The 18,966-nt window shown below is 36.8% G+C and overlaps 1 protein-coding gene across 1 annotated transcript in view; it reads left to right on the top strand.

The window, feature by feature from the left end:
* The window catches only part of MTIF2 (mitochondrial translational initiation factor 2), a 28,949-nt gene extending 10,106 nt beyond the window's left edge, over window positions 1-18,843 (top strand). The window contains exons 7-16 of the mRNA XM_088149475.1: window positions 5,216-5,376; window positions 9,256-9,432; window positions 9,600-9,739; window positions 10,153-10,277; window positions 11,346-11,550; window positions 13,906-14,158; window positions 14,497-14,637; window positions 17,149-17,313; window positions 17,939-18,079; window positions 18,355-18,843. Coding sequence (XP_088005601.1) covers window positions 5,216-5,376; window positions 9,256-9,432; window positions 9,600-9,739; window positions 10,153-10,277; window positions 11,346-11,550; window positions 13,906-14,158; window positions 14,497-14,637; window positions 17,149-17,313; window positions 17,939-18,079; window positions 18,355-18,524 — 1,678 coding nt within the window. The 3' untranslated portion in view covers window positions 18,525-18,843. The remainder of the gene's footprint in view (window positions 1-5,215; window positions 5,377-9,255; window positions 9,433-9,599; window positions 9,740-10,152; window positions 10,278-11,345; window positions 11,551-13,905; window positions 14,159-14,496; window positions 14,638-17,148; window positions 17,314-17,938; window positions 18,080-18,354) is intronic.
* The last annotated feature ends 123 nt before the right edge of the window (window positions 18,844-18,966 follow it).

The following is an 18,966-nucleotide window of genomic DNA, read 5'->3' as shown; positions in this document are numbered from 1 at the left end:
GCTGGGTTTATACAAAACTTGTATGTGTATATGTAAACCACTGTATGGAAGGTGCAGAAAAAGATGGGCCCATGGAGACTGACTTTTGCTACCTGTCAATCAATACCTAAACCAAAGTCCAGTTTTACCCAAACATGTTCTTCTATTCTGTGCAAGCTATGATCTATAATTCAGTTAAACCTTTTAAAACCAGCATACCCATATCCTATCACTTGGAGGCACATGCAGTGTACTGACTCTCTCAAAGTCATATTTTCAGATAAAAGTACATCATGAAAATGTTGATTGGGACATTTCATTAATAACAGATAAATTATATTTATAATGTGTATTTAATTGGATTATAGCCACTCATGTTCACTATGAAAGCATGTTGAATGTTAAATTATCTTGCATGAGCCTCAGATCCTTTTAGCTGTCTCATCAACTCCATCTGCTCATGACTTTCTCCATCTTTTCTTCTCATCCTATCCACTCCTACTTCATATATTTGTTTTGTAATGTCATCCTCATTCATTCTTTCCATATGAGCAAACCACCTCTATGTATTTCTTTTATACTGGTCACTCACTTTTACATTCAGTCCACATTCATTCTACATCCATTCATTGTTTATCCTATCTCTTTTTTAAATGATGCAGTCACATGATGTCGCACTTTACGACCGCATCATTTAGTGATGGAAATTGCACCTTCTTTCCATGCAAAAGGTTCTAGATAAGACAGACTTCCCTGCCAGTGGTGACACTGCTGAGTGATGTGGTTCAATGGTCTAATTTGCTCAAGGATAGTTCCTGTATTCTATTCCTGAATTTAAATAGAATTCATTACAGCAGTTCTGTTTGCAGTTTCATATAAACAATTGATTTGGAAACCAAAAACCTTTACTTAGGGCAGGGTTGCAACCCTCATGTGGGTTCCCCAGTACCCTGAAAGTGCAACTCAAAAATCTGGTGGCAAAACAGCATTTTCTTTTTTTCTTTTTCTTTTTCTTTTTTTCTTTTCTTTTATAGCAATAACAAAAAGAAATAACTAAACAAAAAGAAACAAAACAGAAAGATACATACATTATTAAAAAAAACAGTTACATAACAAGCGCTTAAAAAATAAGTGGAAAAAATGCAACAGAAAAATAATAAAAAATGTAAAGTATAATATGTTGCTACAACAATAAACAGTTACAATTCTATATATATTTATCTAATGCAAATATTATGCATATATATATATATATATATATATATATATATATATTTCTAATACAATTATATAACTATCATGCTTTTTCCTAACCTGCTGTATTTTGTATAAATGAGTCCCATATTTCATTATACTTGTCCATACAAAGTTTATGTCTAGGCAATCTGCTCATAGGTGGCAAGTGTAATCAGATCTTCAATCCACTGAGTGAATGGGGCCAAATATTTATCTTTCCAGTGCTGCAATATCAGTCTTTTAGCCATAGTAAGGGCATGGAGAATCCATTTACATTGTCCAGTTGTCAAATTCCATGTACTAGGCATGTAATTCAAGAGAACATTATCCTCTGAAAATTTTAGCTTTTCCCACAGTCACGTTTATATGGCCCACTACTTTCTCTCAAAATTTAGTAAGTATAGGACATTGTAAAAAGATGTGTTTTAAAGAAGCATTGTCCTTGTTACATCTCCAACAAAATGCTCTCTTAGACAGTCCTTTTCTATACAAATGGAGTTTAAAATATTCTAAATATTATTTTTTGTTATATAAGTCATAGTTTAAGGTCCATTGACACTCTTGCTATAGAAGTTAAGACATTCTCCCATTGTCTAAGCAATATAGAAACCTCTAATTCTTTATTCCACTCATCTTTTAACATTTGCATGTCAAATTGATTTATTGATAACAAATATCTATAAAAGCTAATAGTAGGTTTTTTAGTTTTAAAGTATTTAACAAGTTGTTCTAATATCTCAGGTGTCTCAGAAGCTGAAAATGCTGCTGGTCCAAACAATGTTGTTAACAAATGTTGTAGCTGTAAATATTGCCATTGGGTTACATCTGGTAGATGATATTTATCTCTTAACACAGCATATGTTAAAAATTCATCTTCATTACCTTATCAATTGGTTCAAAGTCAATATCCCCATTTCCATCCAATTTTTCCATATCACCATCTTTTTCCCAGTTTTTAATGTTAGGTTTCCCCATAAAGTCAATTTAGCATAGGAAAAAGGATCAAATCTTTTTTTAATAGACATCACATTCCACAGCTTTCTAACTGACATAATTGTTTCCAGAGATACTAGAGTTCTATTGTATTTAGATCCTAATACTGTCCTTCCAACCAAAGATGCTATGTATGCATATTCCAACATTGCCCAAATCAAAACATTAACGCCAATTGTTGGCTTCCAGTATTTAATGCTTGACCATAGGTAAGCTTGGTGATATAGCTCCAGATTTGGAAAAACAAATCCTTCCTCATTAACTGGTAATTACATTTACTGTAAAGATACTCTCAGAATTGAAGAACCCCATAAAAATTTTCTAAACAAATTTATTTTCTGAAAATATTTGTCAATATTTGTCTTCCCAGCTGAAGAACATCAGGGAAACAGTCCAACCAAGTTCAGTTCTTTCATTGCTTACACCATTACTCCCCCATCATCTTGAATTGTATATAGTCTTTTTATATAGAATTGTTATTAGTTAATTTTAATATGGATATTTATATTTTCATTGTTTTTACTGTTTTGGATTTTAATTGTGAGCCACCCAAAGTCGCCCTCTGAGGGAGATGGGTGGCATATAAATTTAATAAATACATACATACATACATACATACATACATACATACATAATCTTGCCAGACTAAATCTGACCTACGCAAACCTAATAGATATATCCTGGGAGATTCTAGGGAGTGGCTATCTTAAGTTTCTTTTGCCCACGCTCCTGCTCTGGACTGTGTTGTCTTGTCCTGCCTTCCTTCCTGGGAACCTAAATCTCTACTGCAATCTATCACAATATTTTCCAGATATATGAATATAAATTAGAATATAATTTATATAATTTAATAAATATAATATAATATAATATAATATAATTAATATAATTTAATTTAATATAATTTAATATAATATAATATTCTCAGAATATAAATTAATCTGGGAATCATATTCATTTTGAGAATATTCACCTTTCCCCAAAGGGTAAGGTTTAATTACTCCTATCTATCCATATCTGAAGAAGCCTCTTTATATATTTTATTTATAATACATGTTACTATGTCTTTTGGTATACACATACCTAAATATTTAATGGATTTAAGTAATTAATATCTCTGTCGGAAACATGTTAACATGAATTCTGTCTACTGTGATATTATAGTATATAATTCATATTTCTTTTTCTGTATTTCTCTGTACAAGGTAGTAGATGGGTATCTAACCATCTGTGCCCATAAATGTTTCAATTCATCTTTCAAATTGTTTTCCCTTTTATTTTTAATCTTATTTTTATATGATGCATAAGCAATAATTCAACCTCGGATATAAGATTTATATGTTTCCCATTCAAAAATACGAGCACTTGATTTTCTGAATTCAAATCAAAGTATTTCAAAGTCTCTACCCACATTTGTTGTACAAATTCTTTATCATTCAACGAGGAGATATTGAAATACCAATTTCTCGATACCTTGACCGGTTTCTGAAACACACAATTCAAAATAATTGCACTATGGTCTGATACATAACAAACATCAATATTACATTCTTGAATTTGATGATACAGAGTCGATGATATTAAAAATAATCAAATCTAAAAAAGTGCACACTTGAATAAAATGTATATTCTCTTTTAGTTGGGTACCTTAAACACCGGGTCTATTAAATTCAATTCTTCCGTATAAGAATTCTTTAATTGTTTCCCTCACTGATGATTGTTTTTTTTCGTATCAGTGTATTTGTCAAGCTCAGAGTCCAATATTTCATTAAAACCTCCTCCTATTATCACTTTATCATAATTGCACTCATTCAAGTGTTAAAAACATTCATAAAACATAATAGGAGAATCTAAATAGGGTCCATAAACATTAATTGTAGCTATAACAATCCCTGCTATTTTAGCACATAAAGTTAAATAACGCCGATTGTTATCAGTAATAATCTGTTGTACATCAATTGAAAATCTTTTTCAAACCAAAATGGCCATACCTTTAGCTGTCATCGAAGTATCTGTGAGGTAAACCTATCCCACCCAATCCTTCATTAATAGAGATTTATCCTGTTCCATTAGATGAGTTTCCTGTAGATAAGCAATATCTGCCCTTAACAACTTTAAATATGCTAAAATTACATTTTGTTTCTTGGGTTCTCGCAGCCCTTTTACAGTAAGGCTAACTAACGTCATCCGTTAATTTTATTTTGGCCCATTTATCAATATTCTCCCAATACCAATTCATTTTATAACCTGTAGCATTTAATAAATGTCTAATAATATTTTTTATGTTTAAATATATATCTTATTTCCTAATATTGCTCACAGACTTAGAACCTCCGTAGGAACTCAAATTAATATTCAAATAGCATTGTACTACATATATACAGAATCTGTACTTAAATGAAAAAAAAAGAAAATGTGATTATGTACAAAAAAATGAAACAGCAAACAAATAACATTATTACAAAAATTAAAGAGAACCCTAAAAAAAAAAGACAAAAAAATAAAGAAATAGAAATGCATGATCTCTCAGTAGGATAGAACTACAGTTTCATCTCTCTTATTATAAGTAAGTACAAAGAGCAGTTTCAAACTAAAATGGCAGCATTTTCTGACCATTTTCCATGGATAGGTGCAGTTAAGGGTGAGATTACAGTTTGCCTCCCAGAAATTATCTATTTCTACCCTTAAAGTGCCCTTTCCAAACACCCAAAAACATTCAGCTTTCCTTCTTGTTGGTGATATAATATGCTGTTCACTAAAGGATTAGGAGGTTGAGTTGTGGCTGCCAAACCTTCAGAAATTCCTTATTTGTAATTTAGCCATGGAAAACATGTTTCCTTTTATGTAGAAAGAATACATCTTGAAGACACTCTGGTTCTGAGTGTTAGTTGTTAGGAAAACTGAAATATAGAGATTGGGAATTTTAAGGGTTTTGTTAAGTAGAGAATGCTACACATAAGAAGGACTTATTTCATGTACAAATTGAATGTATTGCTATTGGTTGCAGGCCTCCTCAAAATCCAGCTTTATTAACCCCCAGGCCTCCAGTTATTACCGTACTGGGCCATGTTGATCATGGAAAAACTACATTACTTGATAGCCTGCGAAATACTCATGTGGCAGCAATGGAGGCAGGAAGTATAACACAGCATATTGGTGCTTTTCTTGGTATGATTTATTTGAGTATTATTCTTACTCGCCTTTGAATGAAGGATAAAATGGCTGTGACTTTCCAGATGATGGTGGATTTCATCTCCCATTATTACTCATTGGCTATGTTGGTACAAGCAGATAAACATTATCTGCACATTGCTTTTGTCTTGTGAATCAAAAAATAGCCTAAATGGATGGGGTAACACTGCCCCAGACAGACCCAGTGCGTAATTTGGGGGTCCTCCTGGACTCACGGCTCCTGCTCGAAGAGCAGGTAGCAGCCGTGGCTAGGAGGGCTTTTGCACAGCTTCGGGTTGTGCACCAGTTACGCCCTTTCCTGGATCGGGATGCCCTTCGGACGGTCACTCATGCCCTTGTTATCTCCCAGATAGACTACTGCAATGTGCTCTACATGGGGCTACCCTTGAAGAGTATCCGGAAGCTTCAGCTGGTCCAGAATGCAGCTGCGTGAGCAATTTTTGGGGTCCAAAGGACCCATATAACACCTTTGCTCTGTGAGCTGCACTGGGTACCGGTTTACTTCCGGGTCCAATTCAAGGCGTTGGTTATCTCCTTTAAAGCCCTACATGGGATGGGGCCAGGTTACCTGAAGGACCGCCTCGCCCCCACGATTTCAACCCGTCCCACCCGATCTCACAGAGGGGGCATGCTCCGGACCCCCCCGGCAAAAGAACTCCAATTAGCGGGGTCCAGAAGGCGGGCCTTCTCTGCTGTAGCCCCCGCCCTTTGGAACATCTTGCCCCCGGAGGTGAGACTGGAATATCTGGGGTTTCATGCCCTTTCTTTAGATCTTCTATGCCAGCTAAAATTATTGAATATAAACTTTTTTTTTGTACTTACTATAAAAATAATATTCACTAGATACTGTTTGAGTTAAACAAAGTTAGTGGAGAGTACTGTTTAAGAGACTATCCTAAGAGTCAAAGTCTCTGATTTGAGTTTTTACTGTGCTGTGAATTCATGAGGTGACCTGAAGCAATACAGATGAAACTCGAAAAATTAGAATATCGTGCAAATGTTCATTTATGTCAGTAAGGCAACTCAAAAGGTGAAACCAATATATGAGATAGACGCATTACATGCAAAGCGAGATATGTCAAGCCTTACTTTGGTATAATTGTGATGATTATGGCGTACAGCTTATGAAAACCCCAAATTCACAATCTCAGAAAATTAGAACATGACATCAATAACACAAGGATTGGAAATAGAACAATATCGGACCTCTGCAAAGTATAAGCATGCATATGTACTCAGTACTTGGTTTGGGCCCCTTTTGCAGCAATGACTGCCGCAATGCGGCGTGGCATGGATGCTATCAGCCTGTGGCACTGCTGAGGTGTTATGGAAGACCAGGATGCTTCAATATCGGCCTTCAGCTCCGCTGCATTGTTTGGTCTCATGTCCCTCATCTTTCTCTTGGCAATGTCCCATAGATTCTCTATGGGGTTCAGATCAGGCGAGTTTGCTGGCCAATCAAGCACAGTAATCCCATGGTCATTGAACCAGGTTTTGGTACTTTTGACAGTGTGGGCAGGTGCCAAGTCCTGCTGGAAAATGAAGTCAGCATCCCCATAAAGCTCGTCTGCGGAAGGAAGCATGAAGTGCTTCAAAATCTCCTGGTAGACGGCTGCGTTGACCCTGGACTTAATGAAGCACAGTGGACCAACACCAGCAGATGACATGGCTCCCTAAATCAACATAGACTGTGGAAACTTCACACTGGACTTCAAGCATCATGCATTGTGTGCCTCTCCATTCTTCCTCCAGACTCTGGGTCCTTGGTTCCCAAATGAGATGCAAAAGTTGCTCTCATCAGAAAAGAGGACTTTGGACCACTGGGCAACAGTCCAGTTCTTTTTTTCTGTAGCCCAGGTAAAACTCTTCTGACGTTGTTTGTTGTTCAGGAGCGGCTTGACGAGGAATACGATATTTGAAGCCCATGTCCAGGATCCGTCTGTGTGTGGTGGCTCTTGATGCACTAACTCCAGCCTCAGTCCACTCCTTGTGAAAGTCCCCAACACTTTTGAATGGCCTTTTCCTGACAATCCTCTCCAGGCTGCGGTCATCCCTGCTGCTTGTGCACCTTTTTCTACCACACTTTTCCCTTCCACATAACCTTCTATTGATGTGCTTTGATACAGCACTTTGGGAACATCCAACTTCTTTTGCAATTACCTTTTGGGGCTTTCCCTCCTTATGGAGGGTGTCAATGATGGTTTTCTGCACAACTGTCAGGTCAGCAGCCTTTCCCATGCTTGTGATTCCTACTGAACCAGCCTGAGAGACCATTTAAAGGCTCAGGAACCCTTTGCAGGTGTTATGGATTCATTAGCTGATTAGAGTGGGACACTTTGAGAGCCTAGAATATTGAACCTTTTCACACTATTCTAATTTTCTGAGATTGTGAATTTGGGGTTTTCATAAGCTGTACGCCATAATCATCACAATTATACCAAAGTAAGGCTTGACATATCTCTCTTTGCATGTAATGCGTCTATCTCATATATCGGTTTCACCCTTTGAGTTGCCTTACTGACATAAATGAACATTTGCACGATATTCTAATTTTTCGAGTTTCACCTGTATTTTCTAAGGTTGTCAATCCCTCATCTGCACCTAGTCTATTATATCAAAATTGTATTATTATAAAATGATAATAACATTTTGATACCATCATGACCATGTAATTTCTTGCTCAAGGCCACCTCATGAATTCACAGCAGAGTAAAAGGACTACAAGAAGATAATGTACCTGAAGTGAGCAAAATACCCTCCAGCTGTCCATAACTGGAGGGAGGGAGGGAGGGAGGGAAGCATCTAAAACTTCTCAAGGGGATGGAGAAAACAGACAATGAGGTGGTATGAGATTAGTGAGGTAAGAACCAGAGGCATATATATGGCTCTGAACTCTCCTGCCCTTCTGGATTAACAGATACTTCGCAGGTTACCCGGTGGCCCTGGGAGGTAGTTGAGATACATTAACACATACATACATACATACATACATACATATATACTGTGTGTGTATGTGTATATGTATGTGTGTGTATATATATATATACTGTGTGTGTATGTGTATATGTGTGTGTGTGTGTGTATATATATGTTATATATAGTTGAGATACATATATATATATATGAATTCTTTGCTCTGTAATCAACAATCAACTGTTGTATAGGAGGCTTCCATTCTTGTCTGCAGTAGAGTCTAATTTAGCTGAGAGCCAAATTCAAGGTTATCTACATGGAGACTAGTGATTTACTACCAAACCTGGGTGTGAAATCTGACAAACAGCCACCGCACCTTTCCTTGTAATAAGGTTGCCTCAAAAACTCAAGTTTCAAGCTAGTTCATATGAAGTTTCCCAGTATGGTCAAGGGCAACTAAATGCACGTTACCCAGTCTATTTCCTGGTGTCAAAGAATAGATCCTAACTAATTTCATTGCTGGGCCTGTTATAGATTATAGAGCAGGTGCCTCTATAGGTGGTGTATTGGTCTTCAACACCCATAATTTCCAACCATGCTGATTGTTACATGAGAAAATTATAGCCCAACATATCTTGAGGATGCCACTTTTGCAAATATTAACACATAATATAGAAATGAAGATAAACTTAAAATATTAGGAGCAAAGCCCCAAGTAGAGCAGTGTTTTGCAGAAAGGCTTAACAGCTAAACATGGACTATGGAAAAGTGACTATACATTTTAGGCAATTTCTCTGTTTAGAATTTAGAGTTTTACTTGTATGAGGAACTTACATATCTGATGGAAGCAGCTGTTGGTTTAGTATGTTCTGTGAAAATGGTGTGAGAAGCATTGAACTCTTGTTTAGAAGATATTGTATATGTTTCCAATTGTTTTTGCAGTGCAGTTGCCTTCTGGGGAAAAGGTAACATTTCTGGATACTCCTGGCCATGCTGCATTTTCAGCCATGAGGGCAAGAGGTACACATATCACTGATATTGTTGTACTGGTGATAGCTGCCGATGATGGTGTGATGGAGCAAACTGTGGAATCCATTCAACATGCTAAAAATGCTAAAGGTATCCACGGATTTTGTTTTCTTTGGGGGAGATGGGGGAAGAGGTAAGCGCCACTGTTGACACATTACATACAGCTACTGAGTACCTTATTTTTTGAAGTCCTGTTAGTCATCTGGAACAAATTAGATATGTATCTGAAAGTTGTTCCTCCCCATTCTTTCTCTCAGTTCCAATCATTGTTGCCATCAATAAGTGTGACAAACCCGAAGCTGATCCTGAAAGAGTAAAGAAACAACTACTGGCTTATAATATTGTTTGTGAAGAGTTTGGAGGAGATGTTCAGACTGTTCCTATCTCTGCATTAAAGGTAATGCAAATCAGCTTCAGTGCCATCCCTGAACTAAATGTGTGTCACATTTGCTTGTTTATTTGCAGTAAAAAATGGATTTTTCAAGGACCACATGATGCAACATTTGGCAGGGTTTTTGGGAGAGGAAACCCTCACCTGAACCTCTACCTCTTGAGCCCAGCTGTTTGGAGAAAAGCAGTCTTTTCTCAACACTGAGCAGGAAAATTTCCTAATGAGGAAAAAGTACTTTGCTATTTTTTTATGGGCACTGAGCTTGGGAGATGTGATAAAAGAGGCTATAGTCAGCCACCAATGTACCCTAGATTTTAAGTCAACAAATCTTCAGTAAATCTGCAATGCACACTGAATGAATTACAATGGCTGTTAGAAGTCTTACCTTTTCTGAACTACTTTTGACTTTTCTGGTCTAGAGCAATAACCTGATGAACTTAAAAGAGGCAATTGTAACTCTTGCTGAGGTGATGGAACTGAAAGCAGATAGCACAGGTCTCGTGGAAGGTATTGTAATAGAGTCTCGCACAGATAAAGGGAAAGGGTGAGCATGCATCTTTTCATTCCATTTCATTCTTGGCTAGGAGTTGCTTTAGCATTTCCAATAGTACAATTAAATGACAATGCATAATAACACTTAAAATTTAAAAACAGTCTTTTAAAAAAAACCCTAAACTTTCTTGATTTAAAATGTATTTTTACATAGAAGAGATTTCTTCTAGAAAACCTGTTTGCTTGGATTTAATCTATCCTCTCTCTAGCACTTCAATAATGCATCAGTGTGAAATTTGCATTATTGAAGAGCTACTGCGATCAGTTCCCATAGATTACATTGGTAGCACACACTAGGTTCCCTGCTATACCTGAATTGGGAAAAAAAAAGCTTTAATTAAAAAATGAATGAAACACAGCCTGCTGCAAAGCAAAGCACCAGAATCCATCATCATATTAATTGCCAAGAAAGTCTTTGAGCCCTACCTGAGTCCCATAAGCATTAATAGAATGATTGTAGCCCAGCACTTTGTTTGGAAAAGTATCAACCTGCCCACCCCCAAAAAAGGTAAGCTGAGAGTAGTAGGGAGGGTGAGTGGGTGGGGTTAGAAAAAATGACAAAAATCATTTTCATAAATTTATTTGTAAAAACATTTGGTGATTCCAGTATACTGCCCCCCATGGCAGCCATTTTGTGGATAGCAAGCCTCCCCCTGGCAGCCATTTGAAATAGTATCCCCCAAATCCCAAGCGCTTATAGGATTGGGGATGGAATAAGAGAATCAAGGAAGAGACATCAATAACATGCAGTTGCCTACAGGCCTTCGTCTATCATTATCTCTATCTAACCTTGTTAGGAGAATGTTTCTGAAAATAATTTGGGTGAAAAAGCAAATATATTACTCTGACCTGTTTAATAGATGGGTAAGATAAAAGTATGATAATTTGTGTCAAAGTAAATTTTAAACTGAAAAAAATTATATAGATGTATATATTAACATAATAAAGTATTAACATAATAAAGCTCTATAAAGAGGCTTACACATTAAAACATACCTTTCATTGTGAATATCAAACCAAATGCCATTTTTCTTTTTACTTGCCTTCCACCTGGCCCCAGTCCAGTAACCACTGCCATTATCCAAAGAGGCAGTCTGAGAAAGGGCTGCATTTTGGTTGCTGGAGAAACCTGGGCCAAAGTGCGGCTGATGCTTGATGAGAATGGCAAAATCATGGAAGTTGCTTCTCCCGGTATGCCCACAGAGATTGTGGGGTGGAAGGAGGTCCCTGCAGCAGGAGAAGAAATCCTTGAAGTAGAATCTGAGGTACAGTACATTTTTTGTTTCAGTATTCAAATGTAATGCTCCTAGACCTGTCTCTGTCCAGTGTTCATCCAAAGATTCAGTCCTCCAGGATGCACCAGAAAAAGAGCTGCAGAAATGAAATGCCAGGGAAAAGGAACATATTTGTTTCAAGATATGGAGGTAGTTGAATTTAAGCAGGCAAGAGTATACTTTTTTATCTACTCCACATGGCACTTACTCAAAACTGGACCCATATTTTTATATCTCTGTTGTTGATTCATTTAGTTGAGAAATATAATATTGGTTCTGTTTTAATTTCTGATCATTCACCAGGAGTAATGTCTTGGTTTGCGTAAAAAAAATCCCAACTGGGAGAAGTAACATTTTAATTTTTTTTGTTGGAAGATGCTCAGTTTGTTGAGTAACAGTAAAGGTACTGATATGTTCTTTTTCAAATTAAAAGAGGGTCAACTAATTTGGGGATAGTCTTGGATATATTTAAAGCTTTTGTTTGGGGTAAGCTAATAACTTATGCCTCTGTGGAAAAAATGCATAAATTACACTATAGAAATCCTATATGCATAAATTATAATATAGAAATTCTAAATTCTGTGTACAATTTAGAATTATAGAAAAGACATTTTCTCAGGACTGAGGATGATCAGACACATCTTTGGACATTATTGGGCAGAAAATTAAAATATGATTTTCGCTCTTATGAGAAATTGACATTTTGGAGTACAGGTAGATCTCACTTACTGACTGCCTCGTTCAGTGACTGAAGTTACCACAGTGCTGAAAAAATAACTTTATGACCAATGTCCACATTTGCAACTTTCACAGCATCCCTTAGTCACGTGATCACCATTATAGTCAATATGCATTGTTGTCCTGTGCCTGACCTGTTTTTTCCCCCCTTGCAGAGTAGAGAGATTGGAGGGGAAGGGATTACAAGAGAGTAAGCAGGCACACAATGGGGAATACTCATTGAAAGGAATGCAGTGGCGCCGGCAGCCCCAAGAGCACTCAGGGCTGGGAGCCACAGGTACACTACGCAAACAGCCTGTATTCCCCCATTAGTATCTAGTATAATTTTGAAATTTGAATACTTTGGCAGTTTCATCAAGTTTTTAAAACTTTTTCTTCGTTTTCTTTGTTATTTTTTGCATTTTTTTTAGCGTTCTAGCTTCTAGTTTTCTCACTTTTTTAACCAATATAGTTTAGTTTTTCTTTTTTTAAGTATATGGTTAATCAAAATGGTTTGATATGCTTTTTTATGGAACTAGTATACAAATATATTAATAGTAGTAGCAGAAGAAAACACTAACACTGCTGAAACTGAAGCTAGCTGTAGCATGCTACTTGCATCCTGTTAGAACTGGTTTCTTTTCCCTTGCATGGGATTGTGAAATTGTGGTAGAAACTCCTTTCCCTTTGCTCAAAGCTTGTTCCAGAAAGCCTAGTGTACTCTCTGTTCTCTCTCTGTCTAACTTCTTTTCCACTATGTAAGGTAAAGTATGTTAGGAATACAGGCAAGAGTAGGTACTAAATAATTAATTGAAAACTTTAGTGCTTGAGAACCCCAGGTGTTCTGTTTCCAATGTGGAGAGTAGGGCATTAATATGCTCATGGTGATGTTTGTTGATATTTACTAGCCTCCTTCCCCCATTTTATTTATTTATAAGTGTATGCACATAGGCACGTACAAACATAATACTTTCTTCGAATAAAAGCAACATCCCAACTTCTAGACCATCTTTTTTCCAAGTTTATCTTTGTCCCCCATGTGGACCCCATTGCTTTTTTAGAAACTAAAAATGATGGGTAGCTAAAATGCTTTGTTTTGAAATAGGGACTACAGGGCAGGGAATGGCAGACTGTGGTGGTATTGTACTTGTGGGCTCACAGAAGTTGGCTGGCCATTAACAAGACATAAAAGTCTTGGATATTCTTTTTCCTTCCTAGATTTGTTAGATTCATAGGTTCTTCTGCAACCATTTGTGCACATTTTATCTCCTCAAAAAAATCTAAGCTCTTGGAGAGACTTTATGGATGTGGCAGAGAGTAGCAGATGGAATAAGAAATTGACAGAAATCTCTTGTTTGTGGGTATCATCATTATTATTATTGTTGTTGCTATTATTATATTTTTATCCTGCCTTTTTTATATATAACTCAAGCAGCAAACATATCTAATATTCCTGCCTCCTATTTTCCCAACAACTCTTTCATGCCTAAAGGAGGCCTAGAACTCATAGTCTTCTGGTTTCTAGGCCAGCACTGTAATCACTACAACAAAGTGCAGTGGAACAACAATGATAGGAGCCAAGCCATGGTGCTAAATTAACTGGTTAATTTATTTTGTTCTTCTGCCAAGCAAAGGGCACGTGAAGTTGTTGAGTGGAGAATCTATGTCAAACAGCAGGAAAAAATAAAGAAAGATCAAGAAATAATAGAAGAGAAACAAAGGGCCCATCAGGAAGCCTACAGGAAGAAGCGAGAGGGTTTCATGAACATGAACTGGAGAGAAAGAGCATCCATATTAAGGAAGAGCCAAAAGGATCCCATGACTAGGCAACCTGAAAAAGACATTAAGAGTGACAAAAACATGTTGCCTCTCATTATCAAAGGTATAGTCCTTTTTCTACTGCTTATTTATCTTTGTACTCAGCTCTACACTCTTGTTTGAGCTTTTGAACTTGAACCCCAGCATCCATCTAGGCCCATTGGGGGAGTACAGAGTATGAACGTTCAATCACAAATTTGTCACAACATTAAAATCAGCTGCTGGGAAATATTTGGATACTTGTTTTCTTTCCGAAATAGATGCCTTTGTTGCTGAATTCCCCCTCATTGAATTTAAACAGCATACATTCCCAATACTATAAAGTTCATGTGCTATGTGCCATGTTTGAATATGATTTTTCTTCTTTCCACTGAAACTAACTAGGTTTCTTCTTTCACCAAGGTGATGTTGATGGCTCTGTAGAAGCCATTTTGAATATTCTGAAAACCTATGATGCTAATGAGGAATGTCAGTTAGATGTCATCCATTGTGGGATTGGGGATATTAGTGAAAATGACTTAAATCTAGCAGAATCGTTTAAAGGTAAGGAGTTATGATCTGAGATTATTAATTTGTTGGACTAGCTAGAACTAATGGATGTTTGGTCTTTAATTTAATTAAATTAGGTAGTCAGTCATAAATGCAGAGAGTGGTCTACAGTTACTGTGTGCAATTCCCATCTACCCACCCTTACAATTTAGTGTCAACTAGATTGTTGTTATATGCACATCTGATGTTGCTTATTGGATGGCACACAAGGCTCCTTTTCAGGAAACTGAAATAATGCTCCATATGAACTTCTGAATGTAGGATAGGCTATTCATGTACTGCCAGTGTTCATATACTGCTTTTGTCTGTATAAACAGAAATTGGTGATGGTGGAAATACAGACATGTTTAATATCACTTTTAAAATTGGCTTTCCTCAAAGTTGTGTGGATTGTGTGCAAGTACAGAATTTGTAAATTCAGTGTACAAAAGCAAAATGTCTAACAATAAGGACTGTGAAAGTGAGCTTGAAAGAATATATGCTCCTTCACACTTAACATTATGGCACAGTTTAACAAAGGAGTGAACCTGAAGGAACAAGTGAACTATGGACAGTTTATGTTGATTGATTATGTGCCATCAAGTCAGTGGTGACTCTTAGTGACCACATAGATAAATTTTCTGCAGGAGGATTTGTTCCTAACCTGTTCCTTCAGGTCTTCCAACAGTGCAGTCATCACTGCTGTAATTAAGGCCATCCATTAAGGCCTCTGCTTGTCCTCTTCCTCTCTTTCCTTCTCTCTTCCCAACATTGTAGACTTCTCAAGAGAGTTAGGTCTTTGCATGTGTCCAAAGTAGGATAATCTGAGCCTAGCCATTTGTGCCTCAATTGAGAACTCTAGGTTATGATCCATTTGTTATTTTTCTTGACTCTCCGTAGTATTCTCAGAAGCCTTCTCCAACACCAAAGTTTGAAAGCATCAGTAGTCTGTCTTGCTTCTTCAAAGTCCAACTTTCACTTCCATAGTGTCACAGGGAAAACCATTGCCTGCATGATTGTGATCTTTGTAGATACAGAAACATCCCAGCATCTGAATATCTTTTCTAAGGCCTTCATGGCTACAGTACCAAGTGCTAATCTGTGGCATATTTCTTAATTGTGGTTCCTTGATCCTAAAGCAAAAGCTGCCCGTCCTTTCAGTATGTTCATTGTCAGTTGTAAGGCTGGTTGGTGTACCTGTTGTCATTAGTTTAGTCTTTATATTTAATCTTAGTCCCATTTTTTTACTCTGCTCTTAACTTTCATTATTAGAGCTTCCAATGCTTTGCATTTTCAGCTTTCAGAGTAGTGTTATCAGCATAGCAGAGATGACTATATTTATTCCTCCCTCATTAAAATTACATTCATCTTCCAATCCAGTTCCAATTCAATTCCAATCTCTCTCTCTCTCTCTCTCTCTCTCTATATATATATATATATACACATATATATATATATATATATATTCTGCCTGTAGGTTGAATAAATAAAGGGAGAGGATACAGCCTTGTCTCACTCATTTACCTCTTTTGCTTTGAGTGGCTGTGGCTTCCTGACCTGTACATAGGTTTTGCATGAGGACAATGAGATGTTCTGGATTCCTGTTTTCCTATGCACATCTCACACCTCGACATAATCAATGCAGTCAAAGGCTCTTCTGAGTCAAGGAAGCACATACTTTTTTGTTTGTATTTTTTGGCTTTCTCAATTATCCAATGTGTATCAGTAATGATTCTGTTCCTTGGCCTTTTCTAAAGCCAGTTTGAACATCTGGCATCTCCTTTTCCATGTACAGCTCTAATCTGCATTGGATGATAAGTTTATGTACTTCCCTTTTTCTAAAAAGCTAGGGCTATTGCAGTTTTAGTTCATTTCCATAATATCTGGCTTGTTACAAATTAATCAGTATGGTTTGAAATAAACTAGTCAGTTTATAAACAAGGCCTATTTCAAACTTTAGAATGTTGATCTTGCCAGTTTATTTTAAACCATGAGCTCTGTTTAATCTGCAAGTATATGCCAAATTTCATAGAATATCTATTATTTTCCTGGCTGCCAAGGAGTTGGGAGTGTATAAATCCAGATTTTCACCTGGGGCTGTACAGACTTACTACCCAAGTTCAAATATTGCTGGTTTGAGGTTACTATGGTGAATGAACCATATTGTATTAATCCAGCAAATTCTTCCTTTTTCAACAAAATAGTGAAGCCTATTGGCATTACACAGGGCCTGAACCAGGTCTCAATATACACAGTGCTTACTGAAATCCCAGAACCCCAGAATGTCAGTAAATCTTTCAGCAACCAAAACCTATTTGCCACCCTTAAAAAAATAAGAGTAAATCCTGCAGTTTGCAAGAATATACAAACCGACCTAAGTGAATTTGCTTGAATTTCAAAGTTTAGCTTTGGGAAATAAAAACCTTTAGATTGCACCCTAGTCTTAGAATACTTGGCACATTCTGAAGTTATTTAATAAAAGAGAAGCAACAGTACTTTATATTTGTTCTCTTGTTAACTTGACAGGTATCATCTATGGATTCAATGTAAAGGCACATAACTCTATTCAGCAGATGGCTGCTAAAAAGAAAGTAAAGGTGAAAATACACAACATCATCTACCGGCTTGTGGAAGACTTACAGGAAGAGCTCAGCAGCACTTTGCCCTGTGGTGTAGAGGAGCATGTGTTAGGTATATCTCGGATATTCCCGAAGTGGGCTTCTGGAAGTATCTGGTTGACAACTGGGGGGGACAGAAATCTGAGCTTGATAAATAATCTTTGCTAAGCTGGTAGCCTCCAGTTGTGTTGGGGTCTGCAATTTATAGAATTCAAACTTAGGTAAGGTTGCCTCCTAGGATCAGACAAAGTTACTACAGGATGAATACTACTAGGGCACAGGTATTTCTGAAAAAAATAAAGAATATAAAGTTATTTTTGGCTGCTGTGCTAAAGGAAATAGATCACAGAATGTTGCAGATGTTCCTCTTTTAAAAAAAAATCCAATAGTTTCTATCTGACAAGACAGAAATCAAGCTGCATTTCAGTAGTTGAAACCCAACAGCAAAATAGCTGTTACATGTTCTCAGGCATTTTTTTAAACTCTGTACTGTATAGCTCCTGCCTTTCCCATGAAAAACAAAAACTAAAATAAATTATGCAAGCCGGTGAGAACTTGCTGCATGATGTAACTAAAAACAACATCCCGGGGGCGGGGGAGCAGATTTTAGCAGAGTAGGTCAAGTTACTGTTTATGTTGGTTTTGGGAGTCTACATTTCAACCATTATGATTCTCATGCTCCCTTTAATTTATTTCAGGAGAAGCTGCTGTTTTAGCAACCTTTGAGATCGATGTAGGAAAAGTTAAAGTTCCAGTAGCTGGCTGTAGAGTACAGAAGGGACTACTAAACAAAAAAATGAACTTTAAATTAATCCGTAATGGAGAATGTATTTGGACAGGTGGGTAAAGTGCATTTCTGACTAGCTAAGTTTGTTACTCAGGTTCCCAGTTTTGTTGAAATGTATTTTCTGATTTGTTGAAGGTGTTGCTTCTGCTTAATATTTTTGCTAGATAACATGTCTGGATTATTTCCTTAAATATAAATGATTTGTGCAGTTCTGTATGAATTCTCTACATATGAGCCACCCTTATAGCATAACCAGCTCCAATTTACTGAGATTTCTAATAAACTGCACTATTATTTGTACTGAAATTTTACTCATGTTTTATCTAGGATACTTATCATCTCTGAAGCACCATAAGGAAGATATTGCTATTGTGAAGACTGGCATGGATTGTGGCCTTAGTTTGAACAACAATCTAAAATTTGAAGTTGGAGATGAAATTGTTTGCTTCAACACAAAGGAAGTTAAGCAGAAGATTTCTTGGGACCCAGGATTTTAAATCTTGTCTAAAATATGGCAGGACAAGAAAACTTGGACCTTCATTCAGTATCAGACTGTAGAACCCTCTGGATAGTATCTTGCATTGTACAGTTAACAGGAACATCATGTTTTAATTAGACTTCCACTATTTCTAATGTAAAATCCGCTACAGAAAATGGAAAGGACTGCCATTGCAGGAGAAGCATATTTAAGTGATATGATGGAAATACTGGAATAACATTTCAAAACCTAAGTGTTCACCACAGGAAAAACCAAAACATTACATTTGCTAACTGCAACTACTGTTCTTCAGTAGTTATTAAAAAGTTTGTATGAGGTGTTCATCGCAATTCTGCATTTTCTGTGGTACTCAAACCATAATAGCTCCAACATGCATGTTTAAACTACAGAACCTACCACACCCAAACCATTCTTAAATGGATTTGAAACCTGAAGGTTGA

This window comes from Python bivittatus, unplaced genomic scaffold, assembly GCF_059951505.1.
Source record: "Python bivittatus isolate LINGU-HERP-01145 unplaced genomic scaffold, Pbiv_v1 ctg000020_np1212, whole genome shotgun sequence".
In the NCBI taxonomy this organism is placed as follows: Eukaryota; Metazoa; Chordata; class Lepidosauria; order Squamata; family Pythonidae; genus Python; species Python bivittatus.
Note: the sequence above shows the minus strand (reverse complement) of the source record. Positions and strands in the feature narration are given on the sequence as shown.